This window comes from Rhinopithecus roxellana, chromosome 10 (assembly GCF_007565055.1).
Source record: "Rhinopithecus roxellana isolate Shanxi Qingling chromosome 10, ASM756505v1, whole genome shotgun sequence".
NCBI classification, from domain to species: domain Eukaryota; kingdom Metazoa; phylum Chordata; class Mammalia; order Primates; family Cercopithecidae; genus Rhinopithecus; species Rhinopithecus roxellana.
Genome location: NC_044558.1, coordinates 20,831,364 through 20,852,319, shown reverse-complemented (window position 1 = coordinate 20,852,319; position 20,956 = coordinate 20,831,364). Strand labels below are relative to the sequence as shown.

Here is a 20,956-nt window from a genome sequence, read left to right as displayed (position 1 = left end):
TTAACTGAGCCATAAAACATCTTGAAATATGTATTTTTATTTACGTATTATCAGGAGCCAAAATCTTAAGTCTTCATAGACTATACTTAATCACCTCCACATAAATATACATATATAAAAAAGAGGGGTCCCTATGTATAAAATACAGTAAACAGTAGCATTAGATCATTCCAGTAGCATCAATCATAAAGATTTATGTGATCTTAAACATACCAAAAAAAGCAAAAAACAGACTCAAAGATAAATTAGTTAAATTACACCAGAGGGCAATTTATTTACTGGTATTCACAAATAATTAAATACAAATATAAATCACTATTTTAAAAACTTAATCACCCAAAAGAGATACTTGCATATATGCACAAACATCTATTTACATCAGATGTTTATTGGGCACTATTCTAAGAGTTCTATGTATATTCATTCATTTAATACTATAGCACACTATCAAGCAGACACTATTACCTTCATTTTGAAAATGAAAAAACTAGCCGGGCGCGGTGGCTCACGCCTGTAATCTCAGCACTTTGGGAGGCTGAGGCGGGCGGATCACGAGGTCAGGAGATCGAGACCATCCTGGCTAACACGGTGAAACCCCGTCTCTACTAAAAATACAAAAAAATTAGCCGGGCATGGTGGCGGGCGCCTGTAGTCCCAGCTTCTCGGGAGGCTGAGGCAGGAGAATGGTGTGAACCTGGGAGGCAGAGCTTGCAGTGAGCCAAGATCGCACCACTACACTCCAGCCTGGGTGACAGAACAAGACTCCGTCTCAAAAAAAAAAAAAAAAAAGAAAAAGAAAATGAGGAAACTGAAGAACAGAAAAGTTGAGTAATTTGCCCAAAGTTACACAGCTAATAAAGCAAAGCTGAGATTCAAACTTAAAGCATCAATGTTCAACTTCTACACCATTCTGCATCAACAAGAATATTCACTGCAGCATTGTTTGCAACAGGAAAAAGCTGGAAACAACCCACAATGTCCACCTTAACCTACTATCCCATTGCAGGCTTCCAAAGTCTCAGACAGGCCCAACTGAACTTTGTATGTAAATGAAGTCTGCAGTAGTGAATAGGACTTGACATTTTAATTATGGAAATGAGACTTTTTATAACTTGAAGTGACGTGGAGCCTTTGGACCTGCACAAGGTCAAGGAAAGGATCAGTCCCAGAAAAGAGGAAGTAAGCAAAGGTCTGGATGAAGCCATGAAGAGCAAATACCTACTCCATTTCCCAGCATAGAGAAAAAAACCGGTTTTCGCTCCAGATAAGGAGAGGACTAAAGAGCCAAGAGTATGTGCTAAGAAGCAACTGAATGATGGACAATAAAATGATGGACAATGACGGCTCAAGTCTAGGAGAGGACTGATAATATGAATAGAGAGGATATTCTGGAATCAATGGATGAGAAGTCTTGGTAAGTCTATAGCAATAAACTTGAAGAATAAAATAGGTGGAGGTGGGTAAAGAGTAGAAGACAATGCTCAACATCAAGATTTCAAAAGTGCTGTAGTTCTAGTAATGACAAGGATCAGGGTCCAGCCTGTAATCAGGGAAGAATTAAGAAATGGCCACAGGAGGCCGGGTGCAGTGGTTCATGCCTGTAATCCCAGCACTTTGGGAGGCTGAGACAGGAGGATCACGAGGTCAGGAGATCCAGACCATCCTGGCTAACATGGTGAAACCCCGTCTCTACTAAAAATACAAAAAATTAGTGGGTCGTGGTGGCAGGCACCTGTAGTCCCAGCTACTCAGGAGGCTGAGGCAAGAGAATGGTGTAAACCCGGGAGGCAGAGATTGCAGTGAGTAGAGATGGCCCCACTGCACTCCAGCCTGGGCGACAGAGCGAGACTCCGTCTCACAAAAGTTTAAAAAAAAAAAAAAAGTCACAGGAGACAAAGAGGTTAAGTAAAGAAGAGGCTAAGGTTTTGGATGACTCATCCACATAGGTATCAAAATCACTAAGAGTGCTAACAGACAAAGGACATAAGAGGAAGGTTAAAAGCTAAGAACTCCAATCATCAATGAATAAGACCGTGATTACATTCATAGGAAAGGTTAGAGACATGAACCTCAAAGCATTCAGCTGGAGAAGGGAGTATTAATGGGCTGGATGAGGCAACAGAGAGCAAGAACAATGCCCACCCATTTCCTGGTGCTAAAGTATGTGGGATATAAAGGAAAAAACTTGCCATGTCACTTAAGAAGGTTATGGAGAAGGCAGTATCCTCAGGAAACTGCCCAGTTTCAGATAAGTCAAGAAGGTGAATATTCTAAGAAGTTGATACAAGAGAGTTTCCTGCTCACAGAGGAGGAGTTCTACAGGGTATGGCAGAAACACATAGGAATGAGAGAAGACTTAGATCAGAATTTGTCAATGTACTGAATAATGACTGCATGAAAGTCTAAAATATAACAAACAACTGGAGACAGAGAACTGTACAGTAACTGAGATAGAGACAGGGCTGTGAAGCCTGGTTTGATTATCATGCTAATGTCTTAGAAGAAGGTAGACAAGCCCTATTGCTTACTCCTAAAGATTCTGAGGTCCCCTCAGGCCTTCTTCAGTGTAAGTTTACAGTTATGACCTTCAGTGTAAGTTTACAGTTATGAAACAGCAAGCCCTTGAGACTTCACTTAAAGCTGTGCTCTGTATGTATATATATTCATAAATGCAGAGAATAAAGTTTGGAAAAATTTACTCCGAATTGTTAACCAAGACTATCTCTAGGGTAAGATTTAGAATTTAGAGCCAGGCATGGTGGCTCCCAGCACTTTGGGAAGCCAAGGCAGACAGATAAGCCCGGATTTCGAGACCAGCCTGAGCAACATGGTAAAACCACGTTTCTAAAAAAATACAAACATTAGCCAGGCAAGGTGCTATGCACCTGTGGCCCAGTTACTCAGGAGGCTGAGGTGGGAGGATGACCTGAGCCTGGGAAGTTGAGGCTGCAGTGAGCCAGGTTCATGCCACTGCACTCCAGCCTGGGTGACAAAGTGAGAGTCTGTCTCAAAAATAAAAATAAAAAAAAAAGATTAAGAATTTAGGAGAAAGCAAAAAGGAGCAAGTAAGGAGAACTTTTACTTCTTTTTAAATGAAAATACTACTTTTAAAATATACAGATGTAAACTATCTGTTGCCTTAAGTTTCCTTCTTTTCAAATTTGTGCTGTCTACCTAAAATTTGTAAAAATCGGCCAGGCACGGCGGCTCAAGCCTGTAATCCCAGCACTTTGGGAGGCTGAGGCGAGGGGATCACTTGGGTCAGGTGTTCGAAACCAACCTGGCCAACAAGGTGAAACTCCATCTATACTAAAAACACAAAAATTAGACAGGTGTGGTGGTGCACATCTGTAGTCCCAGCTACCTGGGAGGCTGAGGCAGGGGGATTGTTTGAACCTGGGAGCAGAGGTTGCAGTGAGCCAAGATCATTGCACCCCAGCCTAGGCGTCACAATGAGACTCTGTCTCAAAATTAAATTAAATTAAATTAAATTAAATTAAATTAAATTAAATTTGTAAAGATCATCCCAAGATTAAAGGTAAAGAAAGCATCCTGACGTAACTACCTAGTAAATTCTTTCACATTTTAATTTACGTACCTATTACCTAGGGTCAAAGGCCTTTTTTCCCTAAATTTATAACTAAAAATTTAAGGCATCTAAACACACGCAAGAAAAGAGAAAACACTACCAGATTTAAAAAGGCAAACAGGGCCGGGCGCGGTGGCTCAAGCCTGTAATCCCAGCACTTTGGGAGGCCGAGACGGGCGGATCACGAGGTCAGGAGATCGAGACCATCCTGGCTAACACGGTGAAACCCCGTCTCTACTAAAAATACAAAAACTAGCCGGGCGAGGTGGCGGGCGCCTGTAGTCCCAGCTACTCGGGAGGCTGAGGCAGGAGAATGGCGTAAACCCGGGAGGCGGAGCTTGCAGTGAGCTGAGATCTGGCCACTGCACTCCAGTCTGGGCGACAGAGCAAGACTCCGCCTCAAAAAAAAAAAAAAAAAAAAGGCAAACAGACCAAATGACTACCTGATATGCAAATCTCTAACCACCACAATATAATATTTGGTTAAAAACTGAACCATTAATTCCACATTTCAGAAAGAATCTAAACATCTTGACTATGGGCACAAGAGGGAGCAATTTAGCCTCGCATGAGGCTGTATTTACAATTCATTCAGAGAAACTAATTCAGAGAAAAGTTGCCTTTATTCAGGGAAAACTCCACAATACTTTCACAGGAGGCTTATCCTGGTAGCAATTCATAATCTAATAACACAAAGAAATCTTGGAAAGGACAGAAACATACAGGAACAGAGTCTATGAAGAAAGCATCCATGATTAAAAACCAACATAAAATACAGTAATGTAAAATGTCATTACTGTATTTAAAAATACATCTGTTCTTCACTATCTCCCTACAAATAAGTTGAAATTTCAAAAGACAACTGGGTTACTCAAAACTGTACAGGCACAAATAGTTTAAAACTATATATATATATATAGTTTGTTTGTTTGTTTGTTTTGAGATGGCATCTCACTCTGTCACCCAGGCTGGAGGGCAGTGGTGCAATCTTGGCTCACTGCAACCTCTGCCTCCTAGGTTCAAGCGATTCTCATGCCTCAGCCTCCCAAGTAGCTGGGATTATAGGCAAGCGCCACCACGCCCAGCAAATTTTTGTATTTTTAGTAGAGACGGGGTTTCACCATGTTGGCCAGGCTCGTCTCGAACTCCTGACTTCAAATGATCTGTCTGCCTCGGCCTCCCAAAGTGCTGGGATTACAGGCATGAGCTACCACACCCAGCTGAAAGTTAAAAACTTAATATTCTTTAATTTATCCCAATCACCACCCAAAGATGACATTTCCACAAGAACTACAATTTTAATCAAATTTAGAACTCTTACACTATCTGTAATTTTAAAAGAAAATGTTTTGTAATACAATTAAATGTCAAAAATCCAATGTTCCTGTATTTGAGAATGGAAGTGAACTCCAGAGATTAAAATTTATCTTTGGGAAAGCACCTACTCTTGCACTAGTGAACATACAAAGGCAGACTCCAGAGAATAAAGAGCTAAATATGAGAATAAAGAGCAAAATATGAATAATAAGACTGTAATAGGACTATATGAACAAAACTCAGGAAATACAAATCAGAAGACAAAAAAAAAATTTGATTAGTTTGACTGCATCGAAGTTCTCTTCTACTGAGAACACCCAAGAAAAAAATTAATCACATGGCAAATTAAAATGAGGTATTTAAAAGTCTAAAACCAGCTGAGCGCAGTGGCTCACGCCTGTAATCTCAGCACTTTGGGAGGCCGAGGCAGGGGGATCACCTCAAGTCGGGAGTTCAAGACCAGCCTGACCAACATGGAGAAACCCCGTCTCTACCAAAAATACAAAGTTAGCCAGGTGTGGTGATGGGTGCCTGTAATCCCAGCTACTCAGGAGGCTGAGGCAGGACAATCGCTTGAACCTGGGAGGCAGAGATTGTGGTGAGCCGAGATCGCGCCATGGCACTCCAGCCGGACAACAGGAGCGAAACTCGGTCTCAAAAAAAAATAAAATAAAGTCTAAAACCAACAAAGTCTAATTTCTAGAATATATAAGAAACTTCTAAAAAGCAAAAAGAAAAAAATGGAAATCCCAATGGAAAATAGACAATATAAACAAAATCCACAAAAAAAGAAACTCAAAAGGCTAACAACAAGCTTATGAAGAAATGTTCAAACTTGAGTTACCAGAGAAATGCAAAGTAAAAGATACAACTTTATAGAAGTTTGCCAGGCAAAAATTATAAAGCTGGATCATACCAAGTGTCACTGCAGAAGTGAGGTTATAGGAGTCCCCATACTCGTCTGGGGGAAAGGTACAGACTGGAGGAGAATCAAATTTGATATTTATATATCCTATCATTTAGTAATTTTGGCTGGGCATGGTAGCTCACACCTGTAACCCTAGCACTTCGGGAGGCCAAGGCGGGAGCATCACTTGAGCCCAGGAGTTTGAGACCAGCCTGGGCAAGATAGCAAGACCGTCTCTACAAAAAATTTTTTAAAACACGCCAAGTTGGCTGGGCGCGGTGGCTCAAGCCTGTAATCCCAGCACTTTGGGAGGCCGAGATGGGCGGATTATGAGGTCAGGAGATCGAGACCATCCTGGCTAACACAGTGAAACCCCGTCTCTACTAAAAAAATACAAAAAACTAGCCGGGCGAAGTGGCGGGTGCCTGTAGTCCCAGCTACTTGGGAGGCTGAGGCAGGAGAATGGTGTAAACCCGGGAGGCGGAGCTTGCAGTGAGCTGAGATCCGGCCACTGCACTCCAGCCTGGGCGACAGAGCGAGACTCTGTCTCAACCAAAAAAAAAAAAAAAAAAAAAAAAAAAAAAACACGCCAAGCATGGTGGCTTACACCTGTCATTCCAGCACTTTGGGAGGCCAAGGTAGGTGAATCTCTTGAGCTCAGGAGTTTGAGACCAGCCTGGGTAACATGACAAAACCCCATCTCTACAAAAAATACAAAAATTAACTGGGTGTGTCAGCATGCACCTGTGGTCCCAGTTACTCGGGAGGCTGAGGTGGGAGGATCACTTGAGCCCAGAAGGCAGCAGTTGCAGGGAGCCAAGATTATGCCACTGCACTCCAGCCTGGGTGACAAAGCAAGACCCTGTCTCATAAATAAATAAACAATTGGCCAGGCATGGTGGCATGTGCCTGTAGACTCAGGAGACTAAGGTGGGAGGATCACTTAAGCCTAAGAGTTTGAGCCTGTAATGAGCTATGATATGGCCACTGCACTCAGCCTGGCAACAGGGTGACACTCTGTCTCTTTAAAAAAAAAAAAATAAATTAAAAATTACTAATTTTGCTCCTAGCTACAAATACCCAAGAAATTCTTACTCACATAAAAGTTCAACCCAGCAGCAGAGAGCTGGATACAATCTACATATCCATTTACTTAGGGCAATGGACAGTAAAATGGGTTGGTGGCAATCAGGTGTAACAAATAACACGTATACATAGCAAGAAGGATAAATCTTAAAAACATTGTGTCACGGGAGATAAAAAAACAGAATAATTAATACCATAACATCTATGCAAATTTAAAATACCTGCATATAAACAACATACACATTTTACAAGAGCACATACTTTACACAGACATTTACAAAGAACATACATTAAATACATTAGGATTGTCCATGGAGAGGGGAAAGGAAATAAGAAAAGGAAATTTTGAAATGGAAATAAACAAATAAATACAGTGAGAAGCTCAGCCTAGTACAGATCTACTATAATAAGCCGTGAACTAAGGAATATGAATAACTCAATCCTCTGAACTTGAGATCCCACAAAAGCACATGAGGAATATGAATTAAGCTCACATGTACTTGACAGTTGCCAGTATCTCTAGGATTTTCTCAAAGTGGTTAAAACCTGTTCCAAGATAATAATTTATACAGTATGACTCCTGAGTATTTAATTCCATAAACTGTTGGCCAATTTTAATCCCTAGAATTGAAAATTCATCACAATAATGTAGAGCAATTTAAATGGGGAGAGGGAGTGTTCTTTTAAACCTATAAATTGGAATATTATAAATATACAAAGAAAGTTCATCATAATATTGAAAGGAAAACTCATCTCTTCACACTAAAGGAACTTAAGCCAAATTTATCCTGAAATATCCTTAGCGATCAACTTTGCAGTAGTGGTTTAAAAAAATCCTTGGGTCTGAGACTTGAGAGGAGCTAAGTCTCAGGAAACTTCTCTGTAATGACAGAGGGGAAAAACCAAGGGTTAGGAATTGGGCGTGCTTCTGACAAGAGTATAGTCAATATCACTTACAAAGGTTATGAAATTAAACTGAGGCCATGTGTACACATAGATGTACCCCAGCCTCCATATTTTTAAGTCTCTTAGAGGCTTACTACTTATTCCAATCATTCTGTCTAAACTGTCTTAACCGTAGATCATGTTATACATACTGAAAAAAAAAAATTTTTTTTTTTTTTGAGACGGAGTCTTGCTCTTGTTGCCCAGGCTGGAGTGCAGTGGTGCGACCTCAGCTGACTGCAACCTCCACCTCCCGGGTTTAAGCGATTCTCCTGCCTCAGCCTCCCGAGTAGCTGGGATTACAGGTGCTCACCACCACACCCGGCTGATTTTTTTTGTATTTTTGGTACAGATGGGGTTTCACCATGTTGCCCAGGCTAGTCTTGAACTCCTGACCTCAGGTGAGCCATGCCTCAGCTGAGATTACAAGCATGAGCCACCGTGCCTGGCCTACTAAAAAAAAAAATTATTAACTACCAGAAGTTGGGAACTGTCTTTGAATTCCTCTAGAAGTGTCATACAGAGAGAACACACTGATGAATGAGAACACACTGATAAACAGGGACAGCCTAGAGCTGATGGAGCTATACAACTATTCCTGATGAATATACTGAGAACCTACCAGGCTCACTAAGGTCAGTGGTATACCCATCAATATGTCTTAAACCCTCTTTACCCAGTATGCCCTTCCCCACCCTAGTAACCACCCACACTACCCTTCCCACCTTCTCTAGTCTGCCATCCCTACCTTCACTGCCTGGCAAATTTTTATTCTTTATCCAAACTCCCACTAAAACGTCATCTCATTCAGGAAGCCTGTCCTATCCATCCTCTCCCTTTAGAGAGTCAACATATCTTTCCTTTGTTCTAACTCTGTACCTTATACTTGTTTCTACCATTCAATTTATCACGTATTGATATATCATAATATTTTTACATGTCTATCTACCTTACTAGACTATAAAACGGACTAAGACACTTACCTTCTAAGAGGGAATGATCTCTAACAGCTTCTGCAGCCAATACAGACTTTCCACAGCCTGCCATTCCATGTATGGTGACCCATCCTGGTTCACCCTTCAATTTGGAGAGCTTCTGCTGAATTGCATTCACCAGCTTCTTCCTTGTGACAAAAACAACTGGCCTCTGTGGTACTCCACCTTCACACAGGACTGTCCTTACTAAAATCCAAAACAAAACAAGCATGAATGAATAGAACTTTGGAATGATTACTGAAGTAATACCATAAAAAACAAAGAGCAAAGCTGAGGCTTAGCCTGAAAATTTCCAAGAGAAGTAAGAAAATGAGGCTAGCATATTAACTTCAATTTTCTGATTTCTCAGACCACAGAGAGCAAAAAGGCAAACATATACCCTTCAAGATGACTAAAGAAAATGGAAGTTTCTATCTATATCTGCTTTACTCACCCTATTATTTCCTGACTTTTCAGTCTCTGTCATATTGAAGAGTGAGAAGGCAAGTGTTAAAGGAAGAACATTTATGGAATACCTTTCAAGAACACATATCTCTAAAGATTCTTATTTTTTCCTATAAACTCTATAAACACATAGAACTGGAAAATAAACAAGGGCCTATAAACTGTCTTATTGTCTCTAAAAATGAGGGCAGACATATTATTATCTCAGCAATACAGTTCACTGGGCAAGAAGAAAATGTGAGAATTAACATGGATGTAAATAAGAAATATTTAAATTGAAAACATCACTACAATTTTTTTTTTTTTTTTTTTTTTTGAGACGGAGTCTCGCTCTGCCGCCCAGGCTGGAGTGCTGTGGCCGGATCTCAGCTCACTGCAAGCTCCGCCTCCCGGGTTCACGCCATTCTCCTGCCTCAGCCTCCCGAGGAGCTGGGACTACAGGCGCCCGCCACCTCGCCCGGCTAATTTTTGTATTTTTTAGTAGAGACGGGGTTTCACGGTGTTAGCCAGGATGGTCTTGATCTCCTGACCTCGTGATCCGCCCGTCTCGGCCTCCCAAAGTGCTGGGATTACAGGCTTGAGCCACCGCGCCCGGCCCACTACAATTTTTTTAACATGCGATTTTCAGTGAACTGGTCACACTCTCTTCAGAAGATTACATCTACAGTAAGACAAACCCAAAGCAATTTTGATAGCAAAGTGATAGAAGGTATAATGGATACAAACCATATGAAGTTATTCCACTAACTGAATCTTTACCACTGGAAGAAGAGACAACAGGAATGCCATCATGGAGAAGGGCAGCAAGATCTTTATATCCTTCATGTAGTAGAGCATTGTAGAATGATATGTAGGAATCATTATCTTTTTTAAGTATCATTTTAATTAGCATAGCTGCTCTTTGCTGTTGAGTGGGCTAAAAAAAATTAAGTAGTTTAGTATATAACAATGAATATGTATGCAACATAAATTAGTGGAGACCAGTGCAAGTTCTGAAATTCTAAACATTTTTAAGAAAGTGTGGACTGCTTCAGAGAGCTTTACCTCATTTCTTACTTTTTCCTCTTCTGATATTGTTAAAAATCCATCACTAATCATATGATCCATGATGTAGGATGTCTTGATGTCCTTTTCCAGAGCTTCTCTATGTTGAAGCAAACAATTTCGAGCTTTTGCATCCATCTTCCCTCAAATCTTTCTCTCTCTGAGCTGTCAACCATGAGCTACAGCCAAAACACCAAAATATTTGTCAGGCCAATAAATATATGAAACGATACAAAATCTCATTAGTAAACAAGAAATGTAAAAAGAACAAAACTGATTGTTTTTCTTGGCAAAACTTTTTAAATGGACAAAACCTAATGCTTGGAAAGGTATGAGAAAATGGGCTGTCTTATGCACTAATTGGGGAAAGTAGAAAATGGATGCAATTTTTCTGGAAGGCAGTATAAGATACCGAAGTGTTTAAAACAAGCTTTCTCTCTAACCCAGAAATCCCACTTCTAAGGATTTACTTCAAGGAGACATTCAAACATATATGTGAAAATATCCACAGGGAGAACTAATCAGTTTCCATTCAGGTGTTGTAGTTCAAGCCTATAATCCCAGCACATTGGGAGCCTAGGGTAAAAAATAAAAAAAGAGGCCGGGCGCGGTGGCTCAAGCCTGTAATCCCAGCACTTTGGGAGGCCGAGACGGGCGGATCACGAGGTCAGGAGATCAAGACCATCCTGGCTAACACCGTGAAACCCCGTCTCTACTAAAAAAAATACAAAAACTAGCCGGGTGAGGTGGCGGGCGCCTGTAGTCCCAGCTCCTCGGGAGGCTGAGGCAGGAGAATGGCGTAAACCCGGGAGGCGGAGCTTGCAGTGAGCTGAGATCCAGCCACTGCACTCCAGCCTGGGCAACAGAGCGAGACTCCGCCTCAAATAAATAAATAAATAAATAAATAAATAACAAAAAAAGAATTTATGGAGGATGTTTCAGTGATGAACACAACCTAAATGTCCATCATTTTGAATATAGATTTTAAAAATTAGGGTATGTATATAAAATGGAATATTATGCAGCCATTCAAAATTATAAGACACATATCTCTATGTATTGACATGGAAAGATGTTCATAACACTGCTGCTGAAAAAAAAAAACAGAAACATGATCTCACATATAACATAAAATGTGGGGGCCAGGCGCGGTGGCTCACGCCTGTAATCCCAGCACTTTGGGAGGCTGAGGCTGGTAGATCATGAGGTCAGGAGTTCAAGACCAGCCTGGCCAAGATGGTGAAACCCTGTCTCTACTAAAAATACAAAATTAGACGGGTGCAGTGGCAGGCGTCTGTAATCCCAGCTGGTCAGGAGGCTGAAGCAGGAGAACTGCTTGAACCAGGGCGGCAGAGGTTGCAGTGAGCCGAGATCATGCCACTGCACTCCAGCCTGGGCAACAGACTGAGACTCTGTCTCAAAAAAAAAAAAGTGTTGGTATCATATATACATAGATGTTTAGAAGTTTATTCATCAAAATGTTTGCGTTACTTCTGAGTAGCAAAATTTGGGATTTCTCCCCACCTTGTCTTAATTTTTTTTTTTTTTTTAGTAGAGACGAGGTTTCACCATGTTGACCAGGCTGGTCTCGAACTCCTGACCTCAGTTGATCCACCCACCACAGCCTCCCTAAGTGCTGGGACTACAGTTGTGAGCCCCACCATGCCCGGCCTCTACTGTAAATTTTTTTTAACATACATTATCATTTTTTACAATAAAATACTTCCTTTTTTAATTAAGATTATATAAAATAGGGATTACACTGAAGTCCTAATATTAAGAGACTTCTTGTTTTCCTTATCAAACATAAGAGTGAATAGAGCATTGCTACTATTGAGTATTAATTCTCATTCAAGGAGGATGTCAGCTCTAGGTCTTCCTTTCTAAACACATTTCCCACAAAGCAACAGGAAATACTTTCTGATGTCGTTTCTCAGACGAAGAGGACGTGAGGAAAGAACAATAGCCTTTATAGTAAAATACTTGACGTTTCTAGCAACTTTATTTCAACTATAATGCAAATTTTTCCATGGGCATAAACCCAGTTCACAATGTCTCCAAGTTTTCAAAACATTAACAGAACTCTATCCAATGTATAGAAAGAGTGTAAACGGGCTTATTAATTCATTTATTCAATACACATTTGTGCTCCTCCCTATATGTCAGACACCAAGACTACAGAAAAGATTGAGTCATCTCCCTGAAATAATTCACAGTCTAGTCAAAGAAGAAAAAGAGAGAGGGAGTAGAAATGTCAAAGTCCAAAGTGCAAAAACAGAGCACAAGCAACTTGGAGCTCACAGAAGGGGACAATAAATATCAAACTTCAATGACTGTTTTTGAAGTCACCAAATGTAGCACTTGGAAAAATAGGGACGTAGGGTATTTGCCTATGCTTGTCAAGGCTTACAAAACGCCCGGTAGGGGCACGAAACTGATAAAAAGTTGACTGGAATCAAAACTGTCATTTTTTAAAATGTTAATAACGTTTTTGTCCTCTTAAACATAAAATGTTCCTCAATTTATAGTAATGAAATTCGATGTGAAAAAACAAGAATGAATGAATTTTTTAGGTTATGTCCAATAGCTAAGCAAATAGACACTCTGGCTTTCTGACACTAATTTCCAATTTCACCTACTCCTGTTAAACTAAAATATGCAAATCTTAAACACGTTTTAAAACTGCACAAATAATCTGAACTAAGTCTCAAAACCTTTTGTAACCCACAACAAAATGAAAAGCCAAAACTCTTCCTAGATGTAAATCAGAAAACATAGTTTACTACTTCCTCGTTAGAGAATTTCCCTTCCTGGTACAGGAGCAGGATGGTTATCAAATATACTATGTCCTCAAATTCTCAGTCCCTGAAACCAGCTACCGAGCCTCCAAAGAACCTGGCCCGGGGAGAAAAGCGAGGAGGTCAACTTACCCAAGCCTTTGCGCCTATGTCTTACTGGGAAGGGCGGCACTGCCAGGACAAGACTGGGAGACTCCAGGCCGGTGGAGGGAAACGGCAACAGAGGTTTTCCACCGGGAATTAGGGGTGTGGGGCTCTGTCCCGTCACATACCCTGGGCCCCGGGGCAGGTCCGGGCCTCACAGGCGCCTCCCCTGGATCTCCGCAGCCCCGGGGCACACGAAGACCCCCAGGGACCTCCGAAGGGTGGCGAGGTGGGCGTCCACCCACCGCAGTCTGACCCCACAGTCCCGGGGCGCCGCGGTGAGGCCCGGCCGGCCCACGGGCCGCCCTCCGGTGGACCCCACTCCTGGACACAAAGGGAGGAGGGCTCCCCGGCCTGTGGCGCCCTTCCCCCGACGGCGGCTGCACCCCGCGGGGAGCCCGGCGCTACTTCGGACGCCGCCGCTGCACCTCAAGTCTTCGTGGGTCGCCGACTGCCCAGACTCTCCACCTCCGGTTCTATCCCTTTTGCCCGGGATAGAGCAGTCACGTCCACTCGCTACTTCTTCTCCACCTCTGGAGAGCGGAGCAATCAAATCCCGCCGGACCCACCCAGCCCGGACGGCGCGCGCCCGCTTATGCAAATAAACACACCCCAAGCCCCAAGGGGCGGCCGCCGGCGCCGCGCACTGCCGCCACGGCTCGTGCCCGCGCGCGTAGAAGTGCCCGCCTACCCCGCGGAGGGGGCTTGGCTACGCTTCAGGGACGGGCCGCGTTCCCACCAAGCCCGACTCCGGCGGGGACGGCGCGCCCCACGTGGCGCGCGCGACCCCTTTGTCCCGCCCCACCTCCTCGGGTCCCGTCGGCCTGAGCGCGCCCGGGAGTTTGAATTTCTTCGGATTTGGAACAATATCGCAGTGGAAGGCGCTGTGGCGTGAGGTTGCCGCCGACCTCTCCTAGGGGAACTATGGAGCTGGTAGCTGAAAGACTCAGTGAAGCAACGAGGATGGCGGGGAGAGGGAAGGGGCTGGGCTCTGGGCGGTGCCAAGTCTGTGAAGGGGCGCGGTCACCGCCCAGGGTTCCCGCGAACGCCAAGGCGGCCACGTCTTGCTCCCCCTGGTGAAGAAGCTGCCCGGGGCTTGTCTTCCTAGGGCCTCCAGACATGTCTGAGGTGAAGAGCCGGAAGAAGTCGGGGCCCAAGGGAGCCCCCGCTGCGGAGCCCTGGAAGGGGAGCGAGGGCGGGAAGACACCGGAGGACCGGGGCGGCGGAGGCGGGGGCTGGGCAGACCCCCGAACGGGCCTGAGCCTGCTGTCGCTGGGGACGTGCCTGGGCCTGGCCTGGTAAGTGGACGCGAGGCTGCCCGAGCCGGCTTCCTGTGGGCCCCCTGCTGTTTGTTCTCCCACCCGGCTCAGCATCCCGCCGGAGGTGATCCATCCCCCGAGAGCTGGGCCTTCTGTGCTTCTGTCTTGACCCCAAAGGAAGGAAACAGCTCAACCTTGTTTTTCCCTTTCGCGCGTATCTTGTATCTCATTTTCCCCGGTACTGGTAGCATGCCTCTATCGCTCAGAGGGACTTGAGGCTAAGGTTTGGGAACGAGCCGCTTGTTAAGAGCTGCAGATTCGGCCACGCTTTCTGAAGCGCCCGCTTCACGTTAGAAGCGTTCACGTTGTTATAAACCGTTACTTCCTGTCCGCTGTGCCCCAGTCCGGGGCACATCTGCCCCACCCTACTCGCCCCATAAATGCCTAATGGAAATATTTGCAACCTTGAAATAGATCATTATGTTGGGAGACCGAGGCAGGTGGATCACTTGAAGTCAGGAGTTCGAGACTAGCCTGGCCAACATGGTGAAACCCCATCTCTACCAAAAATACGAATAATCAGCCAGGCGTGGTGGTGGGCGCCTGTAGTCCCAGTTCCTCTAGAGGCTGAGGCAGGAGAATCGCTTGAACACGGGAGGCGGAGGTTGCAGTGAGCCAAGATCACACCACTGCACTACAGCCTGGGCGACCGAGTGAGACTCCGTCTCAAAAAAAAAAGAAAAGGAAAGAAAAAAAAGAAAAAGATCATTATGATCCCAAAGGAGCAAACGTTATAGTAGCAGAGCTTGGAGGAGTGCTCATATTTTGATCACCGTACATGCATTATGAATTTAATTATTTTTATAATTTTATTAAGTTACAGATTTTAATATGGTAAAGCTACAAAACATAGCACTTGTGTTCACTTTAAACAGTTGCACTTTTAAAATCAGGTAAATGGCAATATATTGGTGTCATTAGGAAAAATGAGTATTAGAAATAACCTTAAAACCAACTTGTAAAAAAAAGAAAAACCAACTTGTGAGTTTTATTTTCCCAGTCTTCTTTTTTCTGGGGGTGAGGTGATAGCCCATTTCATTTTAATAAGATGGGCACCTTAATAGAATTTTTCTCCATTTTTCATTCGTTTGTAAAGTTATTTAGTAAGACTTGTTAATCTTCCAGAGTGATAGAATTTTAGAAGAGACCCTGAACATCTAAACATTTTTGATGCTGTTACATGTGGAATTATACTTTACTGGTGACTCATCCCAAATAGTGTATTTTTCAGCGTTAAAAGATTTGTTACGGCTGGGCACAGTGGCTCACACCTGTAATCCTAGCACTTTGGGAGGCTGAGGTGGACGGATCACAAGGTCGGGAGTTCGAGACCAGCCTGGCCAACATGGTGAAACCCTATCTCTACCAAAAATACAAAAATTAGCTGGGCCTGGTGGTGCACACCTGTAATCCCAGCTACTCGAAGGTTGAGGCAGGAGAATCACTTGAACCTGGGAGGTGGAGGTTACACTGAGCCAAGATCCGCCACTGCACTCCAACCTGGGTAACAGAGCGAGACTTTGCCTAAAGAAATAAATAACCTTTTTTGTTTTGGGAAGTTAGTTACTATTCTGGGATAAGCTTTAGTAGAAAACTGAACTTTATGGGAATAAAATTACCCTCACATCAGGAATTTGCAGTTAGTGATTCTTGTATTACATTGTAATGAATGTAATACATTCATTAGGAATATTTAATTTGACCTATGTTTGCAAAATGATAAAACAGTGCTATATCAAAAATAATTTTGGGGGCCGGATGCAGTGGTTCATGCCTATAATCCCAACACTTTGGGAGACTGAGGCGAGAGAATTGCTTGAGGCCAGGAGTTTGAAACCAGCCTGGGAAACATAGTGAGACCGTGTCTACGAAAAATTTTTAAACATTAGCCTAGCGTGGTGGCATGCGTCTGTAGTCCCAACTACTTGGGAGGCTGAGGTGAGAAGATAGCTTGAGTCTGGGAAGTCGAGGCTGCAGTAACCCATGATTATACCACTGTGCTCCAGCCTGAGAGACAGAGCAAGACCCTGTCGCTCTAAAATATATGTATTATATGTATTTTTATGGGCAGATTCTATAATTATTATTTAAATAGTTGCCTCTTAATTGCTCTTATTAAATCTTTTGCTGCAAAAATTGAAGCATATGTACTTTGGTCGCTGTTCATCGGAAAACATTTGTTCATAGTAAATTTCAAAATAAAAATGTATCCCCATAAGACATTTGTAAACATTTTCCAAATAAAAAGCAAGTATTTGGCATCTTAAAATACTTAAAAACTCACTAGAATTTTGACAAAGCCATTGAGATCTTTACCACTATAAAACACATAATTCAGCATCTAAAAGTAGGTCTGTCAAATCTTTATTAAATGCTTTCTGTACTGACACGGCCCTGGTGGTTAAAATACAAGTGCATATGTGTGCCTGTCTGTGTATTCTTAAATACTGCTTACTCTCACTCTTCATCTTATTAAGTTGGAGGGAAAAAATCTGAACCCTTCCACTGCCCAAGGAGAATTTCAAGGAATTGCACTATATCATTGTCTTCAGACCATTTCCTATTTGGAAAGAAGAGAGAAATAAAACATAAGAAACTTAAAAGTGTGTGCTTTAATATCTTCTCTGCTAAATGAAGGCCTGATAGGCCAGGCGCAGTGGCTCCTACCTGTAATCCCAGCACTTTGGGAGGCCGCGGTGGGTGGATCTCTTGAGCTTAGGAGTTCAAGACCAGCCTGGGCAACATGGTGAAACCCTGTCTCTACAAAAAAATACAAAAAAATTAGCTAGGCATGGTGGCGCATGCCTGTAGTCCCAGCTACTTTGGGGGCTGAGGTGGGAAGATCGCTTGAGCCCTGGAATTTGAGGTTTTAATGAGCTTTGATCGCACCACTGCACTCAGCCTGGGTGACAAAGTGAGATCCTGCAAAACAAAACAAAAAAAAGGCCTAATATATCCTATGTCATCTGACAATAAACACTGGAGATAAGTTGCCCAAACCTGTATGGCTTGAGTGTCAGTTTACATACCTCTTTTCTAAATTCTGATGGAAAATTTTCAGATAAGAGAATTGAGGTGATTCTACTTTCAGAAAGTTAAGAAGTTGTTAAATTACTAAACAAGACACAAAACCTGTCACGCATGCTTATTTAATTACATAGAAATTTAATCAGCTGGAAATTCCATTGTGAAAATTTTGTTTCTTATGGAAATTTCAATAGGTTTTTTAATTGCTTTTTTTGTTTTGTTTTGTTTTGTTTTTTTGAGAGATGGAGTTTCGCTCTTGTTGCCCAGGCTGGAGTACAGTGGTGCAATCTCGACTCACCACAACCTCCGCCTCCTGGGTTCAAGCGATTCTCCTGCCTCAGCCTCCCGAGTAGGTGGGATTACAGGTGTGCACCACCACACCCAGCTAATTTTGTATTTTTAGTAGAGACAGGGTTTGTCCATTGATCAAGCTGGTCTCGAACTCCCAACCTCAGATGGTCCGACTGCCTCAGCCTCCCAAAGTGCTGGGATTACAGGCGTGAGCCACCGTGTCTGGCCTAAATTGCTTTTATAAAAGTTTTTTATAGTAGCTGTTATGTACAAAAAGTCAAAAGCTCTTAAAACAAGTTGTATAACGGTTTTTTTTTTATTATTATCCAATATAATCTTGTCTATAAATCATACTGGAAAACCTTGGCTAACTCCAACTTTTTTCTTTGTGTTAGTAGAGTTTTATCTAAAAGACCAGGGTATACTTTAGATGTCCTGCTTCTTAAAAATGGAATATGGTCAAGGTTTTCTTGAAAACTAGGTATTGTGCTAAAACTGAGGCTATAGATGATATGAAACATAGGGCTCAATGGGTACTGACCCTAATAGTGGCCCTGGAACTTCTTTCCTTGCAGAAGGTCCATAACAACAGCTTCCTTTGGTTATTTGCCTCTTTTTCATTATTAAGCTGAAATAGAGCCAGAGGAAACCCTGAATTTATAAGTCTTCAATCAGCTGTCTGCCACCGTTTCACATTCCTAAAGGAGCTATATAGAGGCAACATACACCGTTAATTACCACCATGCACTGTAGGGAAATGTAAACCATTCATTATCATAGGACCCTAGATAGATCTGTATGAGATCTCTATAGACTGCAATGGCTTACGAAGGAGTCAGGAAGATTCTTTTTGTAAGGCCTACACTAAAATTAGCCTGGGTCCCTTTCTCCTATATCTAACTCTTCCACAAAAGGCCATATGATATATGATATGATATGATAGTGAGAAGAGGCCCAAAAACAAGAGTTATTTTTCTTTAGTGATTTATAAGTGGTCTAATCCATTTATTCCATCCTTCATTTGCCATAAACACAACCCAGTTTATAGTGTTCAAAGGGGGACAGGCCTGGGGCTTCTATCAAGTACAAGTGGTTGGGAACCCTGCTTCCCTTATACAATCATAGGCATGTAGGAAGGATGGAAAAGTAGCTGCACAAAGTAGTCCAGAAGAAAGGTAGCTAGTCTTGGTGGGCACCTGTAATCCCAGCTGGCTGGGAGGCTGAGGCAGAAGAATCACTTGAACCCGGGAGGCGGAAGTTACAATGAGCCGAGATCACACCACTGCACTTCAGCCTGGGCAACAGAGTAAGACTCCATCTCCAAAAAAAGAAAAGAAAGGGGCCACAGTTCTTAAAGGAAATAGCTGATGTGCTATGCTCTATTGTTCCAGGAGCTTTTATAAATAGCAATAATTATTTAATGTCTACAAAAACTCAGCCAGGTGTGGTGGCTCACACTTATAATCCCAGCACTTTAGGAGGCCGAGGCAAGAGGATCGCTTGAGCCCAGGGAGTTTGACCTGCAGTGAACTATGGTTGCATCACTGTAGACCTCTTCCTCTTCAGCTACCTCAAAAAACAAACAAAAAAACATAGCCAGATCTTTTTTTTTTTTTTTTTTTTTTTTTTAAGCCAGTGGTGGTAGTGTACCTGTGGTCCTAGCTACTTGCTGCTTGAGTGACTGAGGTGGGAGAATCACTTGAACCCAGGAGTTCAAGGCTGCAGTAAGCTATGATGAGGCTACAGTACTGCAGCCTGGGTAACAGAATGAGACCCTGTCGAAAAACAAGCTACAACCCTATATTGGCTGGGTGCTGTGGCTCACACCTATAATCCCAACAGTTTGGGAGGCCAAGGCAGGAGGACCACTTGAGCCCAGGAGTTCAAGACAAGACTGGGCAACATGGGAAGACCCCCATCTCTATAAAAAATTTAAAAATTAGCCAGGCATTATGGCACATGCCTGTGTTCCCAGCTACTCAGGAGGCTGAGGGGGTAGTTTGGATTGGGCCTGCGAGGCTGCAGTGAGCCATGATCATACCACTGCACTCCAGCCTGGGAAACAGAGCAAGATCTTGTCTTTAAAAAATAAAATTAAAATAAGGTATTATCCCCACTTCACAGATGAGGAGACATCAAAGTTATTTAACTTGCCCAAAGTGGTTATACATCTTAGTAAATGCCAGAGCTAAGGCAGTCCAGTCACCCACCTAATCAGTAGGATTCGTTGCCTCCCTTTGATATTAATACCCAACAAAAGGCCAACATCCTAGAAATAGAAATCCCCGAGTCCAGAATTATAATTATTTTCTTCCTTCTACTAGAAGGTATACCCTTTAGCAGACCCTAATTGCCTGTTTTTTACACTCATCTAAATGGGAAGACTGGGAACTGCTCTTACTAGAATATGTCCCTGACTCATAAAAAGGAAATGAAGCACCTTATGCCCTAACATGGATGCCAGTTTGAAAGCTTAGTTTTTCAGAACTGAAGCAGCTTTCTCAGCATATTTTCTTGACTTCTAGAAAATCAGTCATCTAGGCCGGGTGCGGTGGCTCACGCCTGTAATCACTTGAAGCTGGAAGTGCGGGTTGCAGTGAGCCAAGATCATGCCACTGCACTCCAGCCTAGGCAGCGGAGCGAGACCCTGTCTCGAAAAAAGAAAGAAAGAAAGAAAAAAATATCAATCATCTTCTTTAATGTTAAATGAATTAATATTTATCAAGTACTTAGAATAGTGTCTGGCACATATAAGTGAAAAATACATTTTAACGCAGCACAGCACACACCACTTTGTTTTTTTCTTCACTAGTGCTAAGTCAGCTTTGTACTTTTTTCTTATATGCACTGTTCACATGTATCAAGGATGAATTTTTTTTATTTTAGTGAGAGGCTAATCGTCAAAAAAAACTAATTATCAGAGACGATATTTCCACTAACATGACACAGATTTTGTTTAAAGCTTGAATTTGAAAAGAAGTTCTGAGGAAGTCCTTTAATATATTTTTGTAGTGAATTAACCTTCATACAAAAGTCTCTTTTATAGTAAT

The 20,956-nt window shown here is 42.6% G+C and overlaps 2 protein-coding genes across 4 annotated transcripts in view; one reads left to right on the top strand and one right to left on the bottom strand.

Annotated features, from left to right (window-relative positions):
• The window catches only part of APAF1 (apoptotic peptidase activating factor 1), a 96,466-nt gene extending 82,496 nt beyond the window's left edge, over positions 1-13,970 (bottom strand). For both annotated transcript variants that reach the window (XM_010355937.2, XM_030938523.1), the window contains exons 1-4: positions 13,258-13,970; positions 10,328-10,506; positions 10,010-10,199; positions 8,828-9,025 (exon numbers count right to left, since the gene is read on the bottom strand). In XM_010355937.2, coding sequence (XP_010354239.1) covers positions 8,828-9,025; positions 10,010-10,199; positions 10,328-10,465 — 526 coding nt within the window. In that variant the 5' untranslated portion in view covers positions 10,466-10,506; positions 13,258-13,970. The remainder of the gene's footprint in view (positions 1-8,827; positions 9,026-10,009; positions 10,200-10,327; positions 10,507-13,257) is intronic.
• A 12-nt stretch (positions 13,971-13,982) lies between these two features.
• IKBIP (IKBKB interacting protein) overlaps positions 13,983-20,956 on the top strand; it is a 30,343-nt gene continuing 23,369 nt past the window's right edge. For both annotated transcript variants that reach the window (XM_010355954.2, XM_010355953.2), the window contains exon 1: positions 13,983-14,567. In XM_010355954.2, coding sequence (XP_010354256.1) covers positions 14,389-14,567 — 179 coding nt within the window. In that variant the 5' untranslated portion in view covers positions 13,983-14,388. The remainder of the gene's footprint in view (positions 14,568-20,956) is intronic.